Genomic DNA, 24,363 nt, shown 5'->3' with positions numbered 1-24,363 from the left:
GTAACATATGCACTGGTTCTAGGGATTAGGACATGGACATCTTTGGAGGGTTTCAGTTACCCAACCACTGCTGTAGATATTATAAGGGCTAAAATTTATACTTTAGGACAAAAACATAGAATTAGTGTGGAAAAGTGAGAGCTTTCAAGTGAACCTATTTGTAGAGTGACTTTTCTATCCCAGGTTCAGTAGTAGGGCTTTGCATTAAGTTTGCTATAGCAGCCACAACAAAATATCACAGACGGGGTAGCTTGAAAAACATTTATTTTCTCACAGTTCTGGAGGCCAGAAGTCTGAAGTCAAGGTGTCAGCAGGCCTGGTTTTCTGAGGCCCCTCACTTGGGCTTGCAGATGGCCACCCTCCCCTGTGCCTTCATGCAGTCATCTCTCACATGCACAAGCGTCTGGTGTCCCTGTGTGTCCAGATTTCTTCTTGTAAGGACATTAGTCATAGTAGATTAGGGCTCACCCTAATGACCGACCTCATTTTTATTTAACAATCTCTTTAAAAGACCTTATCATCAAATACAGTTACATTTACTACTGGGGGTTAGGACTTCAATATCTGAATCTTGAGGCAATACAATTTAGCCCATAATAGGCTTTAACATATGGCAACTGTTTAATGCTCGCATAGCTCAGATCTGGCACATAAGAGTATGGTGGCTGAGAATGGTTTGTCCCTTGCCTGTCTCCCAGTTGGCAGGTGTTTGAGGGAGTATTCACACGAAAGCCTGTCTATTCTAAAGGGCAGGCCCTCACCCTCCTATCAACAGTTGTGATGGAAGAGGGGGGCGTATGAACGTGGCCTGCGACAGTAAAAGGACCAGCCCAAGGGCAAGAGGGTACATTGATTTGGGGTAAATAGTAGTGTGTGGCCAGACTAGAAGTCTTTTACAACGTGGAAGAAGCGTAGAGCAATTTAGCAAAGTAGTCCAGGAAGAGGGAGAGGCAGCACTTGTGATGTAACTTTCAGATTCTGTAGCCAGGTTTCCTGTAGCTCCCACCCTAACTCCACCCCTACCGTAAATTTATACAAGATAACTGTTTACAAAATTCTTTACCGCTCGAGAGTAAACTGGTGATTTCACCCATCTCAAGTTACGGCACCCGGCACCCCTCGGGCTACGCAGAGATCGACAACCCTGATATCAGATAGATGACTGCATTTCGTTGCAATCCTGAATTATTTTATGTCTATGATTTTAGGGGCCAATAATCTACTTCATCTTTTCTTCCCCATCTACCCCATAACCATTTATATTACTCTTTTAGCCTTTCTACTTGGGAGAGAGAAGGAAAAATAAAAGAGAACTAACTCATATCAGTTTCAGCAGCTTTTTGAGAGCAAGATAATCAATCTATGAATTTTTAACTATATTCTCCTGTCCCCATTTATCACAAATGGCTACAGTTTTACCAATTCTAAGATTTATTCCATATTAACTTTTCATCAACTTAAGAAAATGAAATAAAATTGAAACGCATTGCACTTACCCTCCTATAAATGGAATCGGTGCTAAGGGGTTTAGATTTTAAGCATTCTAAAATATAGGGTGATCTGAAAATTATGTAGCACTCGTGAGCAGATCATGCAGATTTTGGCAAATTCTAGCCATTCCTCAACAGAATCATTGCCCTTTTAGATAGATGCTGGAGCTCATTTCGAAGTAGAAAAAAAATTCTGCCTTAAGGCTTCCTCCAGGGCACAATGTAGAGGGTGCTACACCAGGCCTCTGTGCCCCCTTTGGCCCTGCTCCTGCCCCAGTTATCAGGCTCAGCATTGTCTTCCAGAGTCCATTCCTGGAAAACGGCATTTAGAGATCAACATTTTCTTATGAGAAATGGCATACCTTAAAGAGGCATAACCTTTTTCTAAGCTCGATTTTTTCCCTCTCACTTCTTTCGTTACTAAAGATACTCTTCTACCTGTTTAAACTCTGTATTTTATTCTTATTACTGTATTTTCTAGAAAAACGGTATAGATTTTGCTAAATCTTTTCAAAAGGAAAAAATATATATCTGTAAGAAAACAGAAATCAACATAAAAATATTATCCTGATAAAATAATTCTGATACTGTATCAGGATAGATAAAACATACTAAAAGTAGGGTATGTTTCTATTTCTTGTCTTCAACTCATTGCTGCTACTCCTGTCCTAAGTCTGAACACTCATGTTCAGTGGGTATTTACTGAATAAACAGTTAAGTACATTTTCCTCTGCCTATTTATCAGCGCATGGCATATGTACGTCCTCCGTTAGTTGCAACATCATGATCACCATTATCATCATTATGATGCAGTTTAGTGTGTAGTGTTGCCCACAACCCACATACACAAATGACTATCTCCCTTATACTCCACTGTCCCTGGGAGCAACTTAAATCAAGTAAAATATATTTTAGGTTAAGTTCTGAAGGAAAAAAAACAAGAGAATATGAAGTGTAGGTAGAATCTGTACATGAAATTTTAGAAGCAGGCTAAGAAAAGCCTCTTTGAACAGGTAACATTTGGGGGAAAAAGGACTAAGACATCATTCAAGGAGAGCACTGCAGGCAAAGGAGACTGGAAATGCGAAGGCCTGGGGCAGGAGTCTGCCCAGCCTGTTGAGGGGCAGTGAGGAGGCAAGTGGGGCTGAAGAGGGTTGTAAGAAGAGTAGTCACAGATAAGGCCAGGTCAGGGAGGGCCTAGCAGATGGTAGGACTTTTACTTTGTACTAAGTGTCCTCAGAAGATTGGGGAGGGTTCTGAGCAGAGGAATGACATGATCTCACATAGATTCTAAGAAAATCACTCTTGCTGCTGTGTTGAGAACACTCTTAAGGGGGCAAGAGAAGAGACAGTACATTTAACTAATATGCCACTATCCTGTGAATTACAATCAGATGAGAATTAAAAAAAAAAGTCCCTGGTGCTGGCCTGCCTACCCATTCTGGTCACCATGGCTACACACAGACTGGAGTTCCCAAATAAATGTCAGGGTTGGTAACAACACTACTCCGTATGAATATTAGTATGTATGAATTATAGTATGTATAATTTTTTTACTCAAATTCTCCTAAAAAATAAAAAACAAAAATTTTCTGAATTATAGATTTTGGCAGTGAATAAAGGTCACAATAAAGAATAAACCTCAACTTTCTGTAGCGGCTTTTATTTTTCCCTAAAGAGTCTATTTTCATACATTTATTTAGATGAGATACACGTCTGGTTTCTTCTAAAGTGCCAAAATACATACAGTTCCCATAACTAAAGATGAGAATTATAATGAACAAAAGAATGCATCAACTTAAATACTCAAGGTCATCTCATATCCTGAAGAGTCCCTCTGGTTTCTGTGACAGGGGAAGAATTTTGCTAGTAAATACTAGAACTAAAATCCAGGCAAATATGCAAGTCTTCGTCTTCTGGTTCTTAATTCTTTAACATATCATAAGACTGTTTATTTAAATCTAATTATGTAGTAACATAACCTTGAGAGTGTGTTGTAAAAGTTTGTTTTAAAAATTCCTACATAAACTTCATTTGCTAATCTTCTATTCTACTATCTATATTTTTCTTTGTTTCCTTTGTCTTCTTTTCTTTCCACAAGTTTCCAAGGACGATCCCTAAAAAAACTATTAGTCCTACTGTTCGACTGGAGGCAAATTTATTCCAACAATCCTCAGGTCTGTGGATGTCTAGAGTGTAAATCTGTAAAACAACACAATGGTGCATGAGTACTGAGTACCCATTCTTTTGTTTAGCTTTACAAATAAACATATCAACACAAAGAATAACACCCTGTTATAGAATTTTAAGCAATGGGAAGCCCTTAATGTTCCCCAAACAGTTTCAAGATGTAGAAAAATCTACCATCTCTCTCTCACTGGATATCATCTACGCTGTGTCCTAAAAACTTCCCCATGAAGGGTGCATGAATACTTTAAGGGGCAACCCATGAAATTTTTAGTTCTATTTAGGAAGCTCTTCCTTCCAATGACTGATCTAAAATCTACTTTCTACAGCTCCTACTCTCCAGTTCTAGCTTTATTTTTTGGAGCAATGTTTCTCAACAGGAGAACAAGTCCCATTTTGGCAGGACAACTCTATTGTACGGGCTTGTCTAGCGTGTTGAAAGATATTTAATATACCTGGCCCTCATCCACTAAATGCCTGTAATAAGTCCTTCAGTTCACTTATGATAATCAAAAATACCTCCATACATGTGTAAATCCCCTCCTATCCCCACATAGAGAAGGGAATCTAGCGACCTAGATTTGCAGCTGGCAATCTAGGACAAATATAGTCCTTTTCCTCCATAGTAGTCCTGCAAATATATTAGGAAAGTCTCATGTCCCATCTTACTCTTCCCTAGGCTTACGCATCAGCATCCTGCATTTTCCCAACTATTCTTTATTATGTGGCCTGCAGACTTAAAATCATCATGATTTCCTGTCTTTTCAAACACTGGAAGGCTATGTCCATCTTAAAATACTGTGTCAAAGACTGGAGAGAGGACCACAAGTCCAATTGAGAATATAAAGTGGCTCTAAACATTTTTATAATATTTGTGATGGCCCTCAAAACTTTTGCCTTTGTCCACTAACATACAGGTGCTTAAGTATTGCTAAATCACCATTATCCTGACCAGACAATCAACTGATGACGACAACCCCACTGAGCTGAGTTATAACCAAAAGGGGATGCTGAGAAATTCTGAGGAGAATGATGAAATCTGGAGAATCCTTTTAGCTTTGCTAAACAATGAAGGTGATAGAGAGCATGGGGTTTACTTTATGGACATCGGATTTTGGTTTCTTCATGCCATGTTATGCAAGTCTTGTTTACACTGATAACTTGTAATAATCTGTATCAAATAGGTCATCTAAATAAAATATCACTAACATCTATTGGATTGTGTTCAAAGAAAATAATGGTAACATTGATGCAAAAAGTCTATTTACTAGAAATCTACTTAATTAAAACTAGATCTTGTCCATTCATTTTACAAAAGTCAATAATGTAGATTCATAATATAAGCTTGCAGGTGCTGAGGTGCGGGGGGCATATCCTGAAATGAGTTTTTTACTATCTAGGTAGAACTCTGACATGGCAGCATTTCATGGCTTATCTGGCGTTGGTCACAAAACTATGAATAATTACTTTGCTAATCATTACTAGAAATCCACATTTAAAAAATGTAGTTGTGTTTATCAGTTGCTTTCAGAGTAATTCAGCTCAACCCACAACCTTCAGACAGTGCTGAAATTTTTCCAGACATAAGTCGGAAGTAATTCCAGAAAAATCAGAGGAAAAAAATATGTTCAGTTTTAGGTTACTTCTCTAAAGTAATATAGTTAGCTCTTTCATATGATAAGTTGGGGCGGGGGTGAGGGCCGTATAAGACAGTTCAAGGCAAGTGTTTGTTTTGAGAAGTACCTTGGTGGGTAAATCCAGAGGTCATTTTGTTTAAATAATATTTATAATTTATACCAAGGAAGAATGAGGGAAAAAATAAGACGGTCAAACCTGGTGAGCCAGATGGGTGCCGACAGCAGTCAGAGCAGTGTAGTAGGGCACAGTCTGACTACTGTTCACTCCCACCAGGCTCAGCGCCCCCAGCATGGCCACACTGAAGCCACTGAGCCATGGCTTGGTGTTTTCACCGAACTGCAGTGCCGTGGATTTAACACCAATCAGAGTGTCATCTTTCTTGTCCTAACGTCAGAAATAAAAAATTGTCTGTTTTATATTAAAACCACAAAATTCACCATTTTGAAGTATACAATTCATGGTTTTAGTATATTCATACAGTTGTACAATCATCACCACTATCTAATTCCAGGGGAAACTGTCTCTTAAAGAACACTGATGTGTAAATGTAAAGATAGACCATGAACTGTTAAAGATGACAGTGAACTCAGAAACACAGGTTGATCAGTCAGGGATGGATGTGCAGGCCAAATCAAAGTTAAATGTAACTGGTAAAATGAACTTCCAGCTCTATTTCTATATGTCACTGTATTTCTTATAATCCTATAATAACTGTTAACTATACTTTAAAAGTAAAACTTTTACTTAGAAGTAAAACTTAACTCAAATTCTTCATAGCTCTTCCTTCCCACAGAGTTCTCAAATCTCAGTAATTTGCTGTACATTTTAGTTTCAATCTTGCTAAAATAAAATCAATGTAGAAAAATGCTCACTTATCATCTAACCACAACCATTCACATTTCACTTCCAGCTCAATTTATTCCTTGCCTCTCCCATGGACTCCTTTCTGTTTAAGTAGAGCTAGGTTTTGATACGCTCACATCTATCTGACTGGTCTCCAGCAGCTTTAGTTGTAATTATGGTCCTGTGATATCAGAGGTTGCCTGCTGAATTGCGTGTGCAACCAGTTGCTGGTGGACAGCTATCTTTTGAAGTCACAAATCCAAGTTATAATGAGTGTGAGGTTTGTGTATGTTTTTCCTTTCACACTGCAAGCACCTTGAGGGTGTAAACTGTGTTTTTAATTATGTAGACCACAAAAGTGTCAAAGAGTATGTGTGTTTTACTGAAGAAGTTAATCTAATTGGAGTACAGTTATCCAGACCACTGGTTCCAAAGCCAACTGCAAAAAGTATAGGGATCTCTTTTAAACTGTTAGTTAAGTTTCATTTCAGGAAATCAGGCTGATTATAGAACTGGCAAACTTTTTCATGGTAACATAAATGTAGTGGAGGGGAGAGGTTAATAGAAAGAAAGCAAGATGAAATCCAGACTGAAGTACTAGAAAAAATTTCATTAAATCATGACATATTCTTTAAGTAAATGATTGAGAATTCAATCATATTTCAGAAAAATATTAAGAAAAAATCCTTTTTTCAAAGTTCATATACATGTAAGAAAATTAAGAACATAAATCAAGAAAAGTAAAAAGTTTTTATTAAACTTATAAAAAGACAATATTGAAAGCTATAAACGTTTATATCCTTTAAATAAGTAACACCACTCCTAAAAATTTACTCAAAAAGCTCAGTCATAAAGACATTAGTAATTAGAACAATGTCATTTATAATTGCAGAAACTCAGAAACAACTTAAATGGCCAAAATAGACAAATTGTTAATTTAAAAAAACATTATGGCATATTAAATAAATGAATTATTATGCAGCCTTAAATTAATAATGACAAAAAAAGATAAAAATATGGAAAAACTTTTATTACTTATACTACCTAAAAAAAAAAAGTTGCCTGGTGCAACGATTAGAGGCCTCAATAGAAGGGCAGGAGAGGGCAGCAATTAAAAGCACCGACTCTGGAGACTGTATGGGTTCAAATTCAGTTCTGCCACACATTAACTGTGTGACAGAAACAAATTACTTCTCTATGCTTGTTTTCCTCATCTGTAAAATGAGGATAATAAAAGTACTTTCCTCGCAGGTTTTTATGAGGATTAAATTGGTATTTGGAGTGTCTAGCGCATAGTAAATACTATTTAAATTATTATAAATAAAATAAATGAGGTGACCTTTTTGGTAAAAACAGAAAAACTTTGTTGATGCCATGTAAGTGTAAATGATTTACTTTTCAGAACAAAAAATACTTTTCCTTTAATTAGGTTCTTAAAGTTTTTTTAAAAAACAACTACACCAACGTTAAGAAAAAAAAATTTCTTTACCTGATGGGCATAGATAGTATCATATATTAGGGTCCACATAATTCCAGAAAAATAAAGAGGCAGGCAAACAGATGGGTCACAGGAGCCCTTCACAGCAGACCATCCAAGTAATGCTCCCCAGTTAAAAGTGAACCCTACAATGAGTGAAACAGATAGAGGAAATGTCTAAATGTACTTCAGAATTCCAAAGGAAAGGAAAGGGGCATTAGCATGTAGTAAGTGCTTCTGTGTATGCTATTTTCTAATACGTTTCTTCCTTAAATTCTCTCAGCTCTCTGTGATAGTTATTAGGTATATTTAAAAAACAAAAAAAACAAAAAAAAACAAAACAAAAAAACCCCAACAGATTCAGAGAGGTTAGTTAACAATTAAAATAACAGAGCTAATAAAAAGAATAATATCCCCCTGATAAGTAGATTTTATGAGAACATTTATCCTACCTAGTATGATGCCTGACACAGCCAATGAACAGTAGATGCTGGGGTCTGAACTGAGACCTGAAGTCAAAAGTCTTGTGATCTTTCCATTAGCATTCTACTTCCCTTATAAACTACAGAAACAAGAGTATATAGACAGGGATCCTTATTTATTCCACAATCCCACCCTCTCTGAGGACTGTAAACATCTACACGCTGACAACTCCAAAGTCTCTCCATACAAGCTGGATCACTTCCTTGAGCTTCAGACTTGATACTGAACTGTCTGCTGGATATCTCTACCTGCAGGTCCCTCAGGTACCTCAAACACAATGGATCCCAAAAGTCTTCTCTCCACTTCTGTTACTTATTTCCACTCAGAATCTCTCCTCAGTTGATGATGGACCTCTCTTTTGTGTTCCCACAGCACTCATGCATGCCAGTATAATGTACTGTAATGGCCTGTTTATCTGTTGTCTTCTCTAACTCCCTCAAGAGAGTGAATGTGTTTTAGTCATTTTAATTTTCTTAGCACATGATGTGAATCCTGACACAAAGCAAAAGTCAGGGGTTCAGTAAATATTTGAAGTAAATATACCAGCTTTCTTAATATTATCTTATAAATAGGATATGCTTATCCTTTTATCAAAAGAGTCCCAGGTCAGTTGAGACGATAATCTCCTATTTTTTTAAATAATAAAAAGAAACACAACATTGAATGAGAGGATCCTACAAAAAGATAAATATTCCATAACAATTTTCCACATCAGGCCCACATCAATTTCTTGGAGTGTCTTTTGGTTCTTTTATTTACTGGGAGAAAAAAAAAAGTTCAAGAACTAGTTTTAAGAACATTCTAGATTATTCAAGGAATAGAACAGAAAAGACTAGTAGACTACCTACCTACTAATCTTCTACTAAAAGACTACCTACCTACTAATCTTCCTCTCTCTCTACTAACGACCTTTTACTGAATTCCTGTGATTTATCAAGTGCTGTTAGATGCTGAGCCATCCATATGTAAAGAATGCTTTTCTTTTAGGCATTTACAATTTATTAATGGGGAGACAGAGGCAGCTCTCAATATCTTCACGTTGAATTAACGCTGTTGAAATGAGTAAGTACCACATCAGAGTGCTGTGGGGGCCCATTTGCTATAACTTTTTCCTAGGAGGTCAAAAGGTTTTATAAGAGGAGAGCCCTGCGAAGCCAGCTAAGCCATCATACACACTAACTCTCATTCCAGCTCAGAGTGCTTTCTACACCAGTCCCCAAAGTCTTCAGGGTGTCTAGATCAACTACCTAAAGAGAAGGACAGAGTCAAGGCAGCTAATTTTTTTCTTCATGACATATCTAGATTTTTAAAAGAGCATTTCAGAAAATAATGACAATCTTAATAAATATGTAAGACTTTTTAGCCAACAGAAATAGTTAATTGTCCTTTAAAATATGAAAATCTGTTCTTGGTTTGGAAAATTTCATGACTGACTTGACATTTTATCTCTGCCACATTAAATATAAATGTATGATATTATGTCTAAAAGTATAGTTTGAGGGTATCAAAGGAAGTACTTAAAGTTATTTCATGCTTACCCAAGAATAATTGAGGCCAGTATGTAATTCTTTTCATTAGTGGGTAGGTGATGACAAGAAGTAGGGATGCTGCTCCCAGAGCTATACTGAAATCAAGAAAAACCATTAAAAAAGTTAATATATCACCTATTAAAAATCACTAAAACAGCAAGAGTAACACTAATTGAGAAAATAATTTATCTTAAAAATTCTATGTTTTGTTATTAACATTAACTTACTTGACTTTTTTGGGATGTAAAATTATCTTGACTTTGTTTAGGATAAAGGATGACTGGAAAATAGTAACAGCTAACACATATAGTGTGTTTATGTATTAGGCACTGTTCTAACTATTTTACATATGTTAACTCATTATAACCATCACCACAACCGTAAGAGGCAGGTAGTTTTATTCTACTTGTTTTTTTTTGCATATGAGAAAACTAAAGCACAAAGAGATTAATTTGCCAAATAGTCATAAAGCTAGTTAGTAGTAGGGCCAGGATTCAAACCTAAGGCAAACTAGCTCCAGAGTCCAACTTATTACCCACCATATGCTACAGCTAGTAAATTGAGATATCCGAACAGATAATTAGAGTTAAGAGATCCCTTCTTAGAACAATGGGGTGTTATTTCTCTAGAAGAAGATAAGGTCACAAAGCCCTTATGAAAGAAATGATAACATAAGATGTTCCTCAAAGCTTACCTACCACCATCCCTTCAGGAATAATCTTCCAGTGTTTTTATGTGACTGATGATAGCAGGGCAAGGTATACATTAAGTCTAGTCTTTATAAAGTAATGTTTATTTGCTGACCTCCTCTTTTTTGCCTTATTGAAGCACTCTATAAATAGCCATCTGGTGCACAGAAGTTTAATTCTGTCTCTGTTTAAGAAATATAGGAATAAGTTCTTTTACTTTTTCTTCTGTCATAACTAGAAACATGACTCTGGGAAAGAACCAGTTCCTCTTTTTTGCAAAATGAGTATAATCACTTCAGAGATTCTATCTACTTCAGAGATTCTATCAGGATAAATAAAATTACATATATAGGTATATAAACACACACATCCATGCATACACCTAGAAAACCTATGAAGTGCTTTACGTCCTTTGGGAACATGTGGAATGAGTACTGATGATGTCTCAGAATAAATTAAATGCTAATTTGTTAATTCTTTTGGTTGAAAGCATTCTTGATTTTACAATGTATGGTGATTTATACTTGCTAGTTTATCGATACTCGATAGGCAGCTAATAAACAACTTCGTGATAAAGGTATTTCAATTTTACTTTATTCCTACTTCCTCCATTTCAAAGGAGAGATTTTATACATAATTATGAAGAGCACATTTACTATACCTATAGTAATTCAGACACAGAAGAACACCCAGTGCCAAGGTCAGCTGTCCACCAAGAAAAACAAAGGACTGAAAAGTAGAAATGTCTCCAGCAGCTATTGGGCGATTTGCTGTTCTTGCAACCTTAACACATAAAAACAGATATGTTAGCCTTATGTAATGGATCATTTTTTAAATTATTAGTTTCAAGTATACAGTACATTGGTTAGACAGTTACATAGTTTTAAGACGTCAATCATTTATTTAAACATTTCATCAAGAGACTGAGCCATCGTAAGTACTAAGGCAAAAATATGAATAAAAGGTGAAATCAACAGTGGAAATATTGCCAAGAATCAAAAATTGATATTAAAATAGCTTTGAAAAGAACTAAAAAGTCCCACTACTCATTCCCCTCTTTCCATTTCCCATTCCTACCTCCAAACACACAAAACAAAGCAACTCTACTTTTAGCTATTTAGCTACTCAGCAAGTATACTCAATTTCCAGAGAGAAAAGAGGAACAATAATAATGAGAATTCTCAAGAAAAAAAATTGTAGTGCATGAAGATAAGGCTGATATCATGTGACTGTTTTGAGTATGGGAAGTGATGTGAAAATAGAAAGAAGACAGATTATCTGGTTTTGAAAGTGGGAGCGCTTCTGCCAGGCTACTTAGGAATGGGTCTACTATCATATATTAGTTGCACTCAAATATAAAGGGCAAACCCACTATAAGGACATGAACGGAGTAAGTGTGTGAACAAATAACATATATTAATTTGTTCTTTTCCTTTTAAGAGATCACAAAATGTGATTACTCTAAACTCAACCACAAATAAAGAACATAACCAAAATTTTCAATATTGCTAAAAGTTAAGAACTCAGGATCTGGGATCAGAGTCCAGCATTTGAATTCAATTCCATCACTGTGTGAGTTTTGGCAAATTACTTAACTTCTCTTAGGCTTAGGTTATTTCTTACCTGCTAAAGGTAAAACAGAGGAGAAGAACTAAGAGGAGTGATAATATCATCGACCTCAGAGTAAATGCAGTATCTGAAGCATATTAGCATGCAATAAATGTTAATTATTAGTAATATATTTTTGTATAATTTGTATCAAGGGTTAGCAAACTATGCCTTGTGAGCCAAATCTAGCCTACTGCCTGTTTTTATACAGCCCATGAGCTAAGGTGGTTTTTACTTTTTTAGATGGTTGAATATTGATTTTAAAAAAGAGTAATGTATTGTGACACATGAAAATATGAAATTCACATTTCAGTGTCTAAAAATAAAGATTTATTAAAAAAAGAGACACACCATTTGTTTATATACTGTGTATGGCTGCTTTCCTGCTCCAACAGAGTCACGTAGTTGCAGCAAAGACGGTCTGGCCCACAAAGCCTAAAATGTTTATTACCCAACTCTATGAAAAAAACTGCTGACCCAATTCTTAGTATGCTTAACTCTGTAATAAAACAGTTTGTCAAACTATAATTACTTATTTTGGTTAAAGTACTAGAACTGGATCGTCTACCTTTTATTTGGTCCCTATAATATTAATTGGAAATAATATTTATGTTCTCATACATGTTTTAGGATATTATTATTCCAGCAAGTATCTGAGTATTTAAGGTGCCAGTATTCTATGAGCTATATGTATGCATCACATCTTTGAATACTCATAACAACCCTATCTTTTAACCACTCATAAGGTCTTGCTATTTCTAAGTTTTAGAAAACTTCTGTGAACAAATAATATATATTTGTTCAGAAACTTTCCAAAGTCACAGATAGTACAGCAGCAAGTCAGTCCAGTCCCACTGATGACACTACTAACCACAAGACTACACCGACCTTTTGTTGTGGTGCGATCAAATCTAAGACCCACGGAGCCAATTGAGATGAATTGTGAGCCTTTATTAGCCGGCCGGTGACTGACTCTCTACTCTACCACACAGGGTTAGAGGAGATCAGTCCAGAGCTTCCAGAGGAGGCAGCTTATAAAGCCTAAAACCACATCAAACAAGCAAGCAGGTTTACTCTACCACACAGGGTTAGAGGAGATCAGTCCAGAGCTTCCAGAGGAGGCAGCTTATAAAGCCTAAAACCACATCAAACAAGCAAGCAGGTTTACAGAAGCTGAAGTTGTCCATTAGCATATCTTTGCACAGGATATCTCCTAGAAATACACCCTGGTTAACATTAAACAAGCAAGCAGATTATAGAAGCAGAAGTTGGCCATTTGAAAAATTTCCACCCTTAACACTTTCAGTACATATTCTTGTGGTTTTTATGAAATTAAAGTGCTCACAGCTTACAAAACCAATCTCACATATAACCTATGTGAGATTATTTCAATGTTTATGGACCTAATGTTTATCGCATGGCTGGTAGATTATAGACGCCAACAAAACACACCTAACCTAGATACCCTAATAGCAATTCACTTAAAACTTTGAGCCATAAACGTGTCCTTAACAAAATACAACCTTTAAGAAACTGTGAGATAAGCATTACAATTTGACCGAGCTTTTTAACTTATCCTTTAAAAGAGATGTACATAGCCTTTTAAAATGTGTGTTAGCAAAACCACCTCAATAATACTAAAACACTCATATAAGTACTCTATTGCATGACAATATAGAATCTAGATTCTTCTAATCAGAGAAAAATATCCTGGGAGAGATGTAAAGTATATATAATCAGTTCCCTTTGATCTAGGGAGAAAAAAATCACTTAGGGGGGGAACTGAAATGGTCATATTTTGTTAATTAAAAAATTGGAAAAAGTTGGTTGGTTTGAATGTTACTTTTTTAGATAAACTTTTTCTTTTGAGGCAACTGTAGATTTGCATGCAGTTGTTTTTTAATCTCTGTATTTTAGAAAATATAGAGATCCCATGTACCCAATACCAAGTTCCTCCAAGGACAACATCTTGCAATAGTAAAATATGACAACCAGGATGTAGGCATTAGTTGCTCTAAACATGTTCAAGCATTATTTTGAAATGACATATGCCAGAAGCCTCATTCACACAGTAATGCAGAATGAAAAACTTACCAGGATGTGTGAACCCCCAAATCAAAAAAGTTTGCATCTCCTGGCATGGATCAAGGCATCCCACCTGTTTCAGTGGGGCATAGAGAGGCCTTTACCACGCAGTTCCTGCCACCTTGCCACTAACCTATTCTTTAGCCACAAGTAAACCCCAGTCGTCGAGCATAATATACTTTATCTCACAGCCATGCTTCTGTTATCTGCTGTTCTCTCTGCCCAAACTGAACTTCATCCTGCAGCCCACCCTTTTCTTGCCATCTGATTCTGCCACAGTTCAAAGTTCTGACCTTCTCCCGTTGGCTCAGGTAGGTGCTCTTTGTTAAGTCCTCTTGTGAACACCATTCTCATGACAGTGCTGCTGTATCACAACTACAAAAGCATGAGGTCAGAAATGGTGTCTTTCACCTTTGCAGTCCTAGAACCTGTCACTGTGTCTCACACACAGTAAGTAGTCAACAAATGGTTTGTGATTTAAAAAATATATTAATATGATACTGTTCTATAAACTAAAAATGATTATAGGTGTGCTTTCTTTAAGGAAAATTCACTCATGTGAAAGGCAAACTAGAGATGATTATTCACTTTATATAGTTCCCCATGGCTTTCTTTTAAACTGAGAGTTTATTTGATTATTTACTCAAGCATTTAATGATCTTAATGATCTTGTACTTGTTATGGCGTGGCTGCTAGGATAAAAGGCAAATGAGATGGATCTCCTTTGAGAAAATAACAATAGAAGTGCCTTGGTTCATTTACATTAAGATTTGATTTAAATATGAATAGTACAGCTCCAATATATATATCTGAAAGGAAGGGGTGGCAGTTCTTTCAGACATTCAAAGGTTCAGATGAAATTTTTAACTATACTCCTACTAACCTTACCCCAGCATTCTAAATCCTAGTTCATTTTGTAAGAATGAAGTACGCACCTTGCCCCCATGGCTGCTCTTGTGTTGAGAAAGAAAGTACAGTGTCCTTTGTAACACATGAGGATACTAAACGATCCAATTGCTTTATGTGACAATCAAAGTAATGTCACCATGTTACTCTGCAGAATTGAGAGGAACCTCTCTGATCCTTTCCAGGACAAAATCACCTTTTTATCATAGTTCTGGTCCCACATATCGTTAATAGTACAGCCTGCTCCACGCATCAGAACAGCTCCAGTGCCAAACAGAGATAACATGTACCAATCTGGAAAACAACCTGGTTCAGCTGCCAAAGCAATGCTCCAGGTACATGGCAGATACAGCAGCCAGGTTCCTAAGGAAAAGTAAAAAGAAAAAAAAGGTACTAATTCAAGTTAATTGTTTTCATTTGTTTAAACACCACATCCCAAAGAAGTAAAAAACACAAAGTCGAAACACATGACAAAACTGAGACAATAAACTCGCAACTCATATCACAAAGGACTATTCATCCTAATATGTAAGGTTCCTAGAAACTAAAGACGTCAATAAACAGTTCAACTGAAAAAATGGACAAAAAAGATGATAGAAGTTTACAGAAAGAAATATGAATGGCCCTTATATGTATGAAAAGATAATCAACTTTGAGACGTACAAACTGAGATAACATTTTTCACCTATCGGATTGGCAAAACTCAAGGTCTGACAACAAACCCTGGAGAGTGGGATACTCTCATGTATTTCTAATGAGGTTACAAAACGGTCTAACCCTTACAAAGGACAATCTGAACATTTTGTGTGTGTGGGTGTACACCCCCAGCGCGCACACACACACACACACACACGCACACGCATGTATATAAAATATATACATTTGAATGTTAGTAAGTTCACAGACCATGTCAGGAAGGCTATATTAGAACTATATTAGGAACTGATAACGATAGTTGTCTCTGGGGAGGGTAATTGGTTGGCTGGGAGACAACGGTGGGAGATTTAGTTTTCGCTCTACACTGCTGTACCTCCTTAATTTTGTATTATATTCGTGTATTATCTCAAAAAAATTAACTCTTTTTACAGTTATTAATGCAATAAAATAATTTGGGGACAGGGAGGTTATTAACCTTGTTATTTTTAATATTTTGCAACTATATGTACAAATGGGATGAGTTCTTGACACTTAGTCTATAAACCACATGAAATTAAGCTAAAACCAAATACAACAGTTTCCCCTTATCTGAAAGGGATATGTTCCAAGAACTCCAGTGAATGCATGAAACCATAGACAGTACTGAATTCCATACACTACATTTTCCCTATATATACATACCTATGTCAAAGTTTAATAAATTAGGCACAGTAAGAGATTAATAACAATAACTACTAATAAACTAGAACAATTATAACAATATACTACAATAGAACTTACCTGAACGTAGTCACTCGTTTTAGGTGTTCCTTACTGACGTCATTGTATCGGCTCAATGCTTTCTGGCACAACAGGATGCCGTCAATCGAAACATGTTTTCTGTTCATGTCTTCCACCCACAGATTTAATAACTTTCACATTTTAACTAAGCACTTATCATGCACTATGACCATAATTTTTGCAGTTTGAGGTGAAACAGTAAAACAAGGACAATTTTCTTTCCCTTCTTCGTAATTTCATGGATCCAAAATTCATTCTTACCATAGATCTTAACAACCCCAGCATACGATGTTTTTTCCTTTCTTTATTGAGAGCTTTCACCTTTTCACTTAAAAGAAGCACTTCACAGTTTCTTTTTGGCATAATCAAACTGCCAGCAGAACTACACTTCTGCTTTGGGGCCATTATTAAGTAAAACAAATGTTCCTTGAACATAAGCACTGCAATATCACGACAGTGGATCTGACATCCAAGACTGCTACTAAGTGGCTAATGGGTAGGCAGTGTACACAGTATGGAAATGCTGGACAAATGGACAATTCATATCCTGGGTAGACAAGCCAGATGGCACAAGATGGCATCGTGCTTTTCAGAATAGTGTGCAATTTAAAACTTATGAATTGTTTACTGAATTATTTTTAGAATTTTCTACTTAATATTTTGGGCCCATGGTTGACCATATGGTAACTGAAACCACAGAAAGTGAAACCATGTATAAAGGCAACTACTACAGATTGTAGGGACAGGAGACTTCATACATAAACTTTAAGGAGTTTCCTGGTTTCAAAAGAAAGTCTTTCAACGAATGTTTAGAAATGGTGCCTATTAGATAAACTCTATAAACTCTAGAAAGCCTATTAGCTTTCCTTCCCCATTTAGCAATATAAGAGAAAAAAGATATGTGGCTTAAGAAAGATCAGATCCCGTACAAAAAGTCAAATGACAAAGTCCTAATAATCATGTTTAAGCTTTGTGGATGAAAAAGGGGCCATATGCCAAACCTGACAAGCTCAGAGGTCAGCATGGTGGGCCCTACAAACTCAGGGACCGAAATTAACAATGCAGGGTGGTCTGAACAAGAAAATTCCTAACTAAAGCAGATCATGGCAGGTAGTCATGTTCTAGGCCTGGAGCTTTCTTGATAAAGGTAAATCTTTACCTTAAGTGAGCCTGTCTATCCTCTTTTTGCATCTAAGATAATAAATATACCCTTGGAATGTCAGACCCCTCAGGGTACAACCCACTGCAACAGAGCAGGAGACCACAGAACCCCTCATGGTTATCTTGTTCCCTGCATACCATCTCTAAGTGCTGTAAATGTTAATTACTAACTCTCCCTGTACTCGTCAATGTAAAAGTAGTACGTGTCCCTCCGTTTTATTTTGTCCAAAATCCCAGGGATTTCCCTGCTTGCTTTCTCCCACCACTTTAATCTACCGCCAATGGATTTCATGTAACCCTCCTATGTCTCTTCCTTTGGTTCTAATATATAAAATAAGCTGCAAAAATGCTTCTCTGGGGGCATTTTCTTAACCTGTTGAAATTTTGCTACCAGGCAATTATTGTCAGTTTGGTTCAAAGAAACTCATGAAAATTCTCTGCAGGTTTGGACGTTTCTTACATCAACAGCTTAAGTTTAAGCTCTATTCATTTGCAAATATTTATAAAACATGTATTTTGTGCCAGGGCTGTGCTAGGAACTGGAATACAATGGTGACTGAGAGCTGGTCTCTGCCTTTACACAGATTATAAATCAAAAGGAAGAAACACAGTTCAACAAACGATAACAATAAAATAGATCAATTCAACAACAGGGCAAGTAAAAGGTCTTATAAAGGCTTATGCCACCAAGTTCATTGGGGAGAGTGGCTCTTCAAGGTTTTTCCAGCTAGTGTAATTATTAAATTCATATGAAACAGATTAATAAGAGAGAACCACCGAATTTAATTACATACATATGTACAGGAACCCCACATATAAGAGAGAGTCAGAAGCCCCACAAACATGAGAGGTTCAGAGATAGAAAGTAAAATGAGGTATATATGACATCCTGAGCTAAGGAATGAGGTAAAAGCTCTGGGGCTTCAGAGGAGCGGGTAATTCACAGATTGCTAAGAAGAGCAGATGTTAAGTAGTTAGGTGTTTGCCCTACCCTCTAGACAGGTCATAAAAAGTTATTTTTGGCAATAACTCTTGTTACGGGCAAGGCCTCCAATTTGAAATTTAAGGGAGAGGTAAAAGCCTGCAGGGTTTCGATTGCCTTTGGCTCAAAATAATCCCCATACCACAGAGGCACATCTTGGGGCAACTCCTTCTGAACTCTACTAACATTTACTGAATGATTGTGAAATGTCAAGTAGTGCTGTAAATAGTTTATATGTACAAACTAATTTAATCCGCAAAAACATCCTTATAAAGTAGGCACTATTATTATTCCTATTTTACAGCTGAGGCAACAGATATACACAGATTAAGTAAAACAATGGATTTAACTACTTCCTTATAACTCAGAGAGACAGAGGAGTAGCTTGATCCTGCCCCAATAGAAAAGAAAGACCATGTCTTCACGAGCATTATTTTCCTGGTGTGGTCATAACAAAAGGTTCCATTTTTAAAAAAAAATTCTAGAAAAAAGACGTGTAAGCACCCATAGTATTTTGTGTCAGTAACAAAATTTTCTTGGCCTTAAGTCTGAATTACAGGTGATGTATTCACTTACTAATAGGAATCTGTAGGGTGACCCTACAGAAGAGAAGGGCTCCTCTAATAAAGGGGAAAGTTAGATGTCTGGTTTAATGTCTGCCACTAGTAAGTGGAGTAGCACCAGACACTAAAGTATATTAAATTTAAGGCTCATCCTTCCTCTTTTATAAATGAGGGAAAAGAATATCTAATTTTCAGAGTTGTTATGAAAAGATGATACCGGTGATGATGAAAATGAAAACAATAACAACAAATATATAGCACCAAATGTCAGGTGCTGTCATATAACACTTTTGACTCTCACAACACATTTATGATATAGGCACTATTTTTATTATAGCCATTTAGCAAAGACAGAAACTGAAGCAAGGTCATATAGGTAAAATGTGGCATAGCTGGAATTCAAATCCAGGCAGTCTGGCTCCAATCTATGTCCAAAGGACAATACTATCATTCTCTATACCCAAATCTCTATACACCCTTAAACTCTTATTGTTCTTTTGCCTTCCTGATTCTCGGCAACATTTTTTTCTGTCTTCCCTATGACAGTTTCTTTATGTCTTCTATGAAGAAAGATGCAGAAGTGGTGAGGATACAGATAGGTTTTATAAAGAAATGTTTATTGTAGAAAAAGGGAAAACTCTGAGGAAAAGATTTAAGAAAATGAGCAACTTAGGGCAGGTGATGGGCAAACCAAAGAGGCTGAGTAAATAGAGTCCGGAGTCATTCAATAATTACACATTATCTTTAAGATAACATAAATTTCACCTACAAATGCAGTAAAACAAAAAAAAAATATACCACCAATTTAGTGGAAAGAGGGCCATCTACTGAAACTTCTTGAAATAACAGTTTGTTACCCATTTAAAGTAAGTTGTATGTAATCCATTCTGAAAAATAATGAAATACACTTTGGTTTATGAAGATAGTAAGATTAAACTTCAACAAAGTGAAACAATGAACATAAAATTACCCCACAAAAGATTTTAAATAAAGAAATATCAAACAGGGATTACACTACTGTCACTTTATTGTTCCTGGCATATATAGGGGCTCAAAAAATTTTTGTTAAATGATCTGTAACAGAACTATTAATAAGTTGTCTTAAAAATCCTGTACTCGTCACCTGATTTAGAATCAGCACAGCAGGCTGGTATCTTCTTAACACACATAGTTAACTATTGCCTGATCTTATCCAATTTTCACTTCTCAAGTAATAAGGGCTAACTTTCTTGAGCAGTTATTATGTCAGGCACTGTTCTAAAGACTTGACCTATGTTAATGAATTCTCATGACAACTTTATAAAGGTCAGTATTATTAGTATCTTCATTTTATAGATGAGAAATGAAGGCCCAGAGAGGTAAAGTAACTTAATTGAGGTCCCTCAAGTGGGCAAAAGGAAGATTCAAACTAAAAGGTTTGGCTTGAGAGCTTTACATGTAACTCCTATATAGCCTCTTACTAGGTGGTGGGGTGGTCTAACCACTGAAATAGAAGCCAGAGTTTTATGGAAACAAGAATTACAGCAGCTGTTGATCTGTCTTGGATGCCTGGAAGCCTGCACTGCAGCTCCATGACACAGACCCTAAGAACATAATTATAGTTAGGCTTCAGATTAGAACTGGCCTTGAAAATTTATGCCTATCAATTCATATCTGGTGCCAAAATGTAAGGGGTCATGATAGCAGGGCTGTCTCTATTATTTATTTTGCTTTTATACTTTAATTGTTGATTGTTATAAACTCTTAGTGCTCTGATCCCAAATAGATAGTGCATAAACTTAGAGTGCCAAAAACAAGGCCTAATTTGGGGTCTTAGCAGGAAAACGGTGGAGAAAATTTATGCATTTGACTGCATTTCTATGCACTGCAACGGCAAATGTTATCGACAGAGGTCCCCAAGCCCCAGGCCATGGACTGGCTGGCACTGGCCAGTGTCCTGCAAGGAGCCTGAACTCCCACTACTTCTACATCCACTTGGGGTTCCAGATCAGCTTATATTCTTAGTGTTCTAACACTTTACCTTAGGATCTTTGCAAAAATATTTCCCCCACCAATCAAGATCTCTTCCCGCCTCTGCAAAATCTACCTGTCCTTGAGTTACACCTTCTTCTTGACTTTTTCCATCAATGAAGATCCACAATAATTAATCTTTCCCGCTATACTATCTGTATCACGTATATCAGCTTTTTAACTAGACTGGGAGTTCTTTGAGAGCAGGGAGTTTCCATAGCCCTAGCCCTAAGGCTAGTCACGTGATGTTGTAGGAATTTATTAACACTTCCAATACTACTGCTAGGCTCTGTTCTAGGCACTACAAAGAAATATGTCATTTATGTGGAGCTTATACTGTATTAGAGAAGTCAATTAACCTATAAATGCATAAGGTTAGTTTAGTGGACAGTGTTATGAATAAAACGCGGGGGGGGGGGCGGGGGAGGTAGTTATAGGGATAGAGAGTGAGGTGGTAGGTGATATTTTAAATAGGAAGGTCGAGGAAATCCTCAGGAGGCGATTGTGAGCAAATATGGCAGTCCATCAGTGCTGTACGTGCTGCGGTGGTACCGGTGGTGCAGGGCAAAGAGCTAGAATTCAGCAACAAAACACTAGGTTCTGGCCCTGCCGAAGAGCTTTAGTTTGTTTCCTCAGCGTCTTTACTGTCTTATGTGATCTGACAGCCTGATAGGATTATGGACAAGATCAAACGTAAGGAAAGTATAAGTGCTTCAATACTGTAAATCTGTGCAAATGCAGGGACACGAGCATGGCATTTCTGCTCGATTCACTACTTCAACGAGGGCTGTGGAACGAGCGAATTTACTGCCCGGCTCAAGATTCGAAAGGGCGTGACGGCCGGCAGGTCACTTCGCCTGCTTCGGGTGTCTCGAAACTATCCTGCGCCGGGCGGCGAAGCTCCGCCTTTCGGACTTTATTTCCTGTAAGGCCGCATCCCCTGCACATCCCGCGCCGCGCGCCGATTCGCCACACTCACCAATGGGCTTGTCCAACCGCATGAGGCGCAGGTAGGGCTGCAGAGGGCGAGGCGCCGAGTCCACGACCGCCGCGGCCGACAGGCTGAGCTGACGCCCGCGCTGCCCCCGACTCGCCGAGAACCGCTCGTCCCCAGCGCTGGACGCGCCCGCCGCGCGCGCCAGGGTCAGAGCGCGGTAGCGCGAGCCCCCCAGCCACGCCTGCGTCACGGCCCGCAGGCCGTGCGCGACCCCCGCGCCGCCCAAGCTCAGCATGGCGCTCGGAAGGCGTGACCCCGCAGGGCCTGACGTTAATTCCAGGGCGCCCGGTCACGGTTAGGCATGCGCAGTGACGCCGGCGGGATGGTTGTCCGTTCCTGTCCCGTCCCGGCAGTGTTGTGGTCCGAGCCTTTCGAGTAACTTGAAATAGGGAGTAGCATGGTCACTTTTACCCTATAGGGAGTCCTAGAAAAACAAACAAACATGCAAAAAACCTATTGAACCCAGAGACTGCCAGTTTTCAGCCAAAAATAAATAGACTGATGTCAGAACTATTTCAATTAGTGATTTGCAAGCCTGCCTCTGGGGATGAGGAGAGTTCTAAAATGGCAGCCCTTGCCAACCCAGCTATCTGGCATGGACGTTTTCTTCTTATCCTTCTCCAGTTATAAAAGTTACAATATTTTGCTGGGTGAGATCTACTGCATGGAGACAGGAGTTATTGCAGTCCTGTTTTGTTAGAAGACAATGGAGTGTTTCTCAAACTCCAGCTCAACAAAGACATTGCCTTGGCCTTTGGAAAGATGGGTTTCAGTAGGCATATCAAGTACTTAGATTGTTCCCGAAGTGGAAAATATCTATGAGATGTGATTCTTAGTTATACTTCTTGGAAGACTCTCAAAAAGATTTAGAGGAAAGATTCACCTTTGAGAGAAAGGTTCCGCATTTTCCTTTCCTTTTCATCATTTTTAGAAAATTTAAATTTGGAAGAATGCTGTAGGTTGTCTGGTCTCTGATGAAAAGAACTCATGGGAGATACAGAGGAAACTGGAACTTCCATCGTGTCCAGATCTTTCTCTGCAACTTGATGCTTAGGTGCCAGTCCCAGACCTAGTCCTGCAATTCTCACCATCAGTGGGAGTACCCTTATTTAGAGCAAGTTTTCTTCTAGCTTCCTTGGTGGGCTCATTACTTGAGAGGAATCATTAGACTTGCCATCAGAGTGAGTGAGTGAGTGTGTGTGTGTGTGTTTAGTAGGAGAAAGAACCTTAGAGCTGAATTTTGGGGCCAGGATGAAGGTGAAAACTGAGTTTCTGAGTTTGTTATTGTTTATCCACACTGTCCTCCACTGAAACTTACACAAGAGAACGGCATCTTCTCTTTAGCATTGCCATGGCACTTAGAATTGTTGACATAATCCTACAACTATATAAGATATTTTCCTCTTCTGAAACATTAATAGAACTGTTTTATCTCTTTTACGGAATTTAAGTAATTTGTCTTTGTATTACGCAAATTTGTATGTTTTGCTCATTTTGATTGTAAACTCAGACTAAATCATTTAACAAAATATTTATTGAATTCTTGTCTATATCTATATATACACACACCCTATTGGTTTTGTTTCTCTGAAAAACTGCTTAATACAGGTAATATTACCTAGTAGATGGTGAATAAATTCATTCATTCCGCAAATATTTGTTTAATGATAAATCAATCAATACATTCTCTCTCTATATATATACTTAATTTTTATAGATCTACATTTTTGAACACTTCTTAATTCATTATAATATTTGATCTTTGGAACAATTTTTACTTATTTACTATGTTTCATTTGATTTTGGGGTGGGTCAGAGAGAAAATATTTTAGATTTAAAAAAATCGTTTGTTTCCCAACATAGGATATTAAAGGTGTAAAAGTGACTTTCAAGTTTAAATAGTACAATCAATAACAATAATCGCTTCAAGCCTTAAAACAATTTTATGTGAAGTTGCTGCTCTTTATAAAAATAGTAATTGGCAATAAAGTGACTATAAAATGATAGCTGCCAAGAAATATGAGCATAATAAGAGAGGCATCCCATAAGCTTCCCTGCAGTGCCGGTAGAACTGCACTGTCATTGTCTGTCTTAGCAAACTAAACAGTAAGTCTTAATATTGTCTTTTCCTTCTCCTCTGTCTCACTCTCCTTGATCGCTCATGCCTGCTTACTGAGATCATCTCCCAAATAAAATACCTGACCACAAGTCCTTGTCTTAGGCTTTACTTTGGATGACGCCACCTCTGACACCTAAGCATAAGAAGGAGTTGAACTTA

General features: G+C 37.4%; 1 protein-coding gene across 2 annotated transcripts in view; it reads right to left on the bottom strand.

The window, feature by feature from the left end:
- COQ2 (coenzyme Q2, polyprenyltransferase) overlaps positions 1 to 22,336 on the bottom strand; it is a 29,478-nt gene extending 7,142 nt beyond the window's left edge. Inside the window, exons 1-7 of one of the 2 annotated variants that reach the window (XM_016156254.2) lie at positions 22,068 to 22,335; positions 15,132 to 15,298; positions 10,998 to 11,119; positions 9,657 to 9,742; positions 7,648 to 7,781; positions 5,511 to 5,699; positions 3,133 to 3,692 (exon numbers count right to left, since the gene is read on the bottom strand). In XM_016156254.2, coding sequence (XP_016011740.2) covers positions 3,528 to 3,692; positions 5,511 to 5,699; positions 7,648 to 7,781; positions 9,657 to 9,742; positions 10,998 to 11,119; positions 15,132 to 15,298; positions 22,068 to 22,320 — 1,116 coding nt within the window. In that variant the 5' untranslated portion in view covers positions 22,321 to 22,335 and the 3' untranslated portion in view covers positions 3,133 to 3,527. Of the gene's footprint in view, positions 1 to 3,132; positions 3,693 to 5,510; positions 5,700 to 7,647; positions 7,782 to 9,656; positions 9,743 to 10,997; positions 11,120 to 15,131; positions 15,299 to 22,067 lie in introns of those variants that run through there. The other variant, XM_016156253.2, reaches the window with a different exon arrangement.
- Between the last annotated feature and the right edge of the window lie 2,027 nt (positions 22,337 to 24,363).

The sequence above is a fragment of the Rousettus aegyptiacus genome, unplaced genomic scaffold (assembly GCF_014176215.1).
Source record: "Rousettus aegyptiacus isolate mRouAeg1 unplaced genomic scaffold, mRouAeg1.p scaffold_m13_p_10, whole genome shotgun sequence".
Classification (NCBI taxonomy): domain Eukaryota; kingdom Metazoa; phylum Chordata; class Mammalia; order Chiroptera; family Pteropodidae; genus Rousettus; species Rousettus aegyptiacus.
Note: the sequence above shows the minus strand (reverse complement) of the source record. Positions and strands in the feature narration are given on the sequence as shown.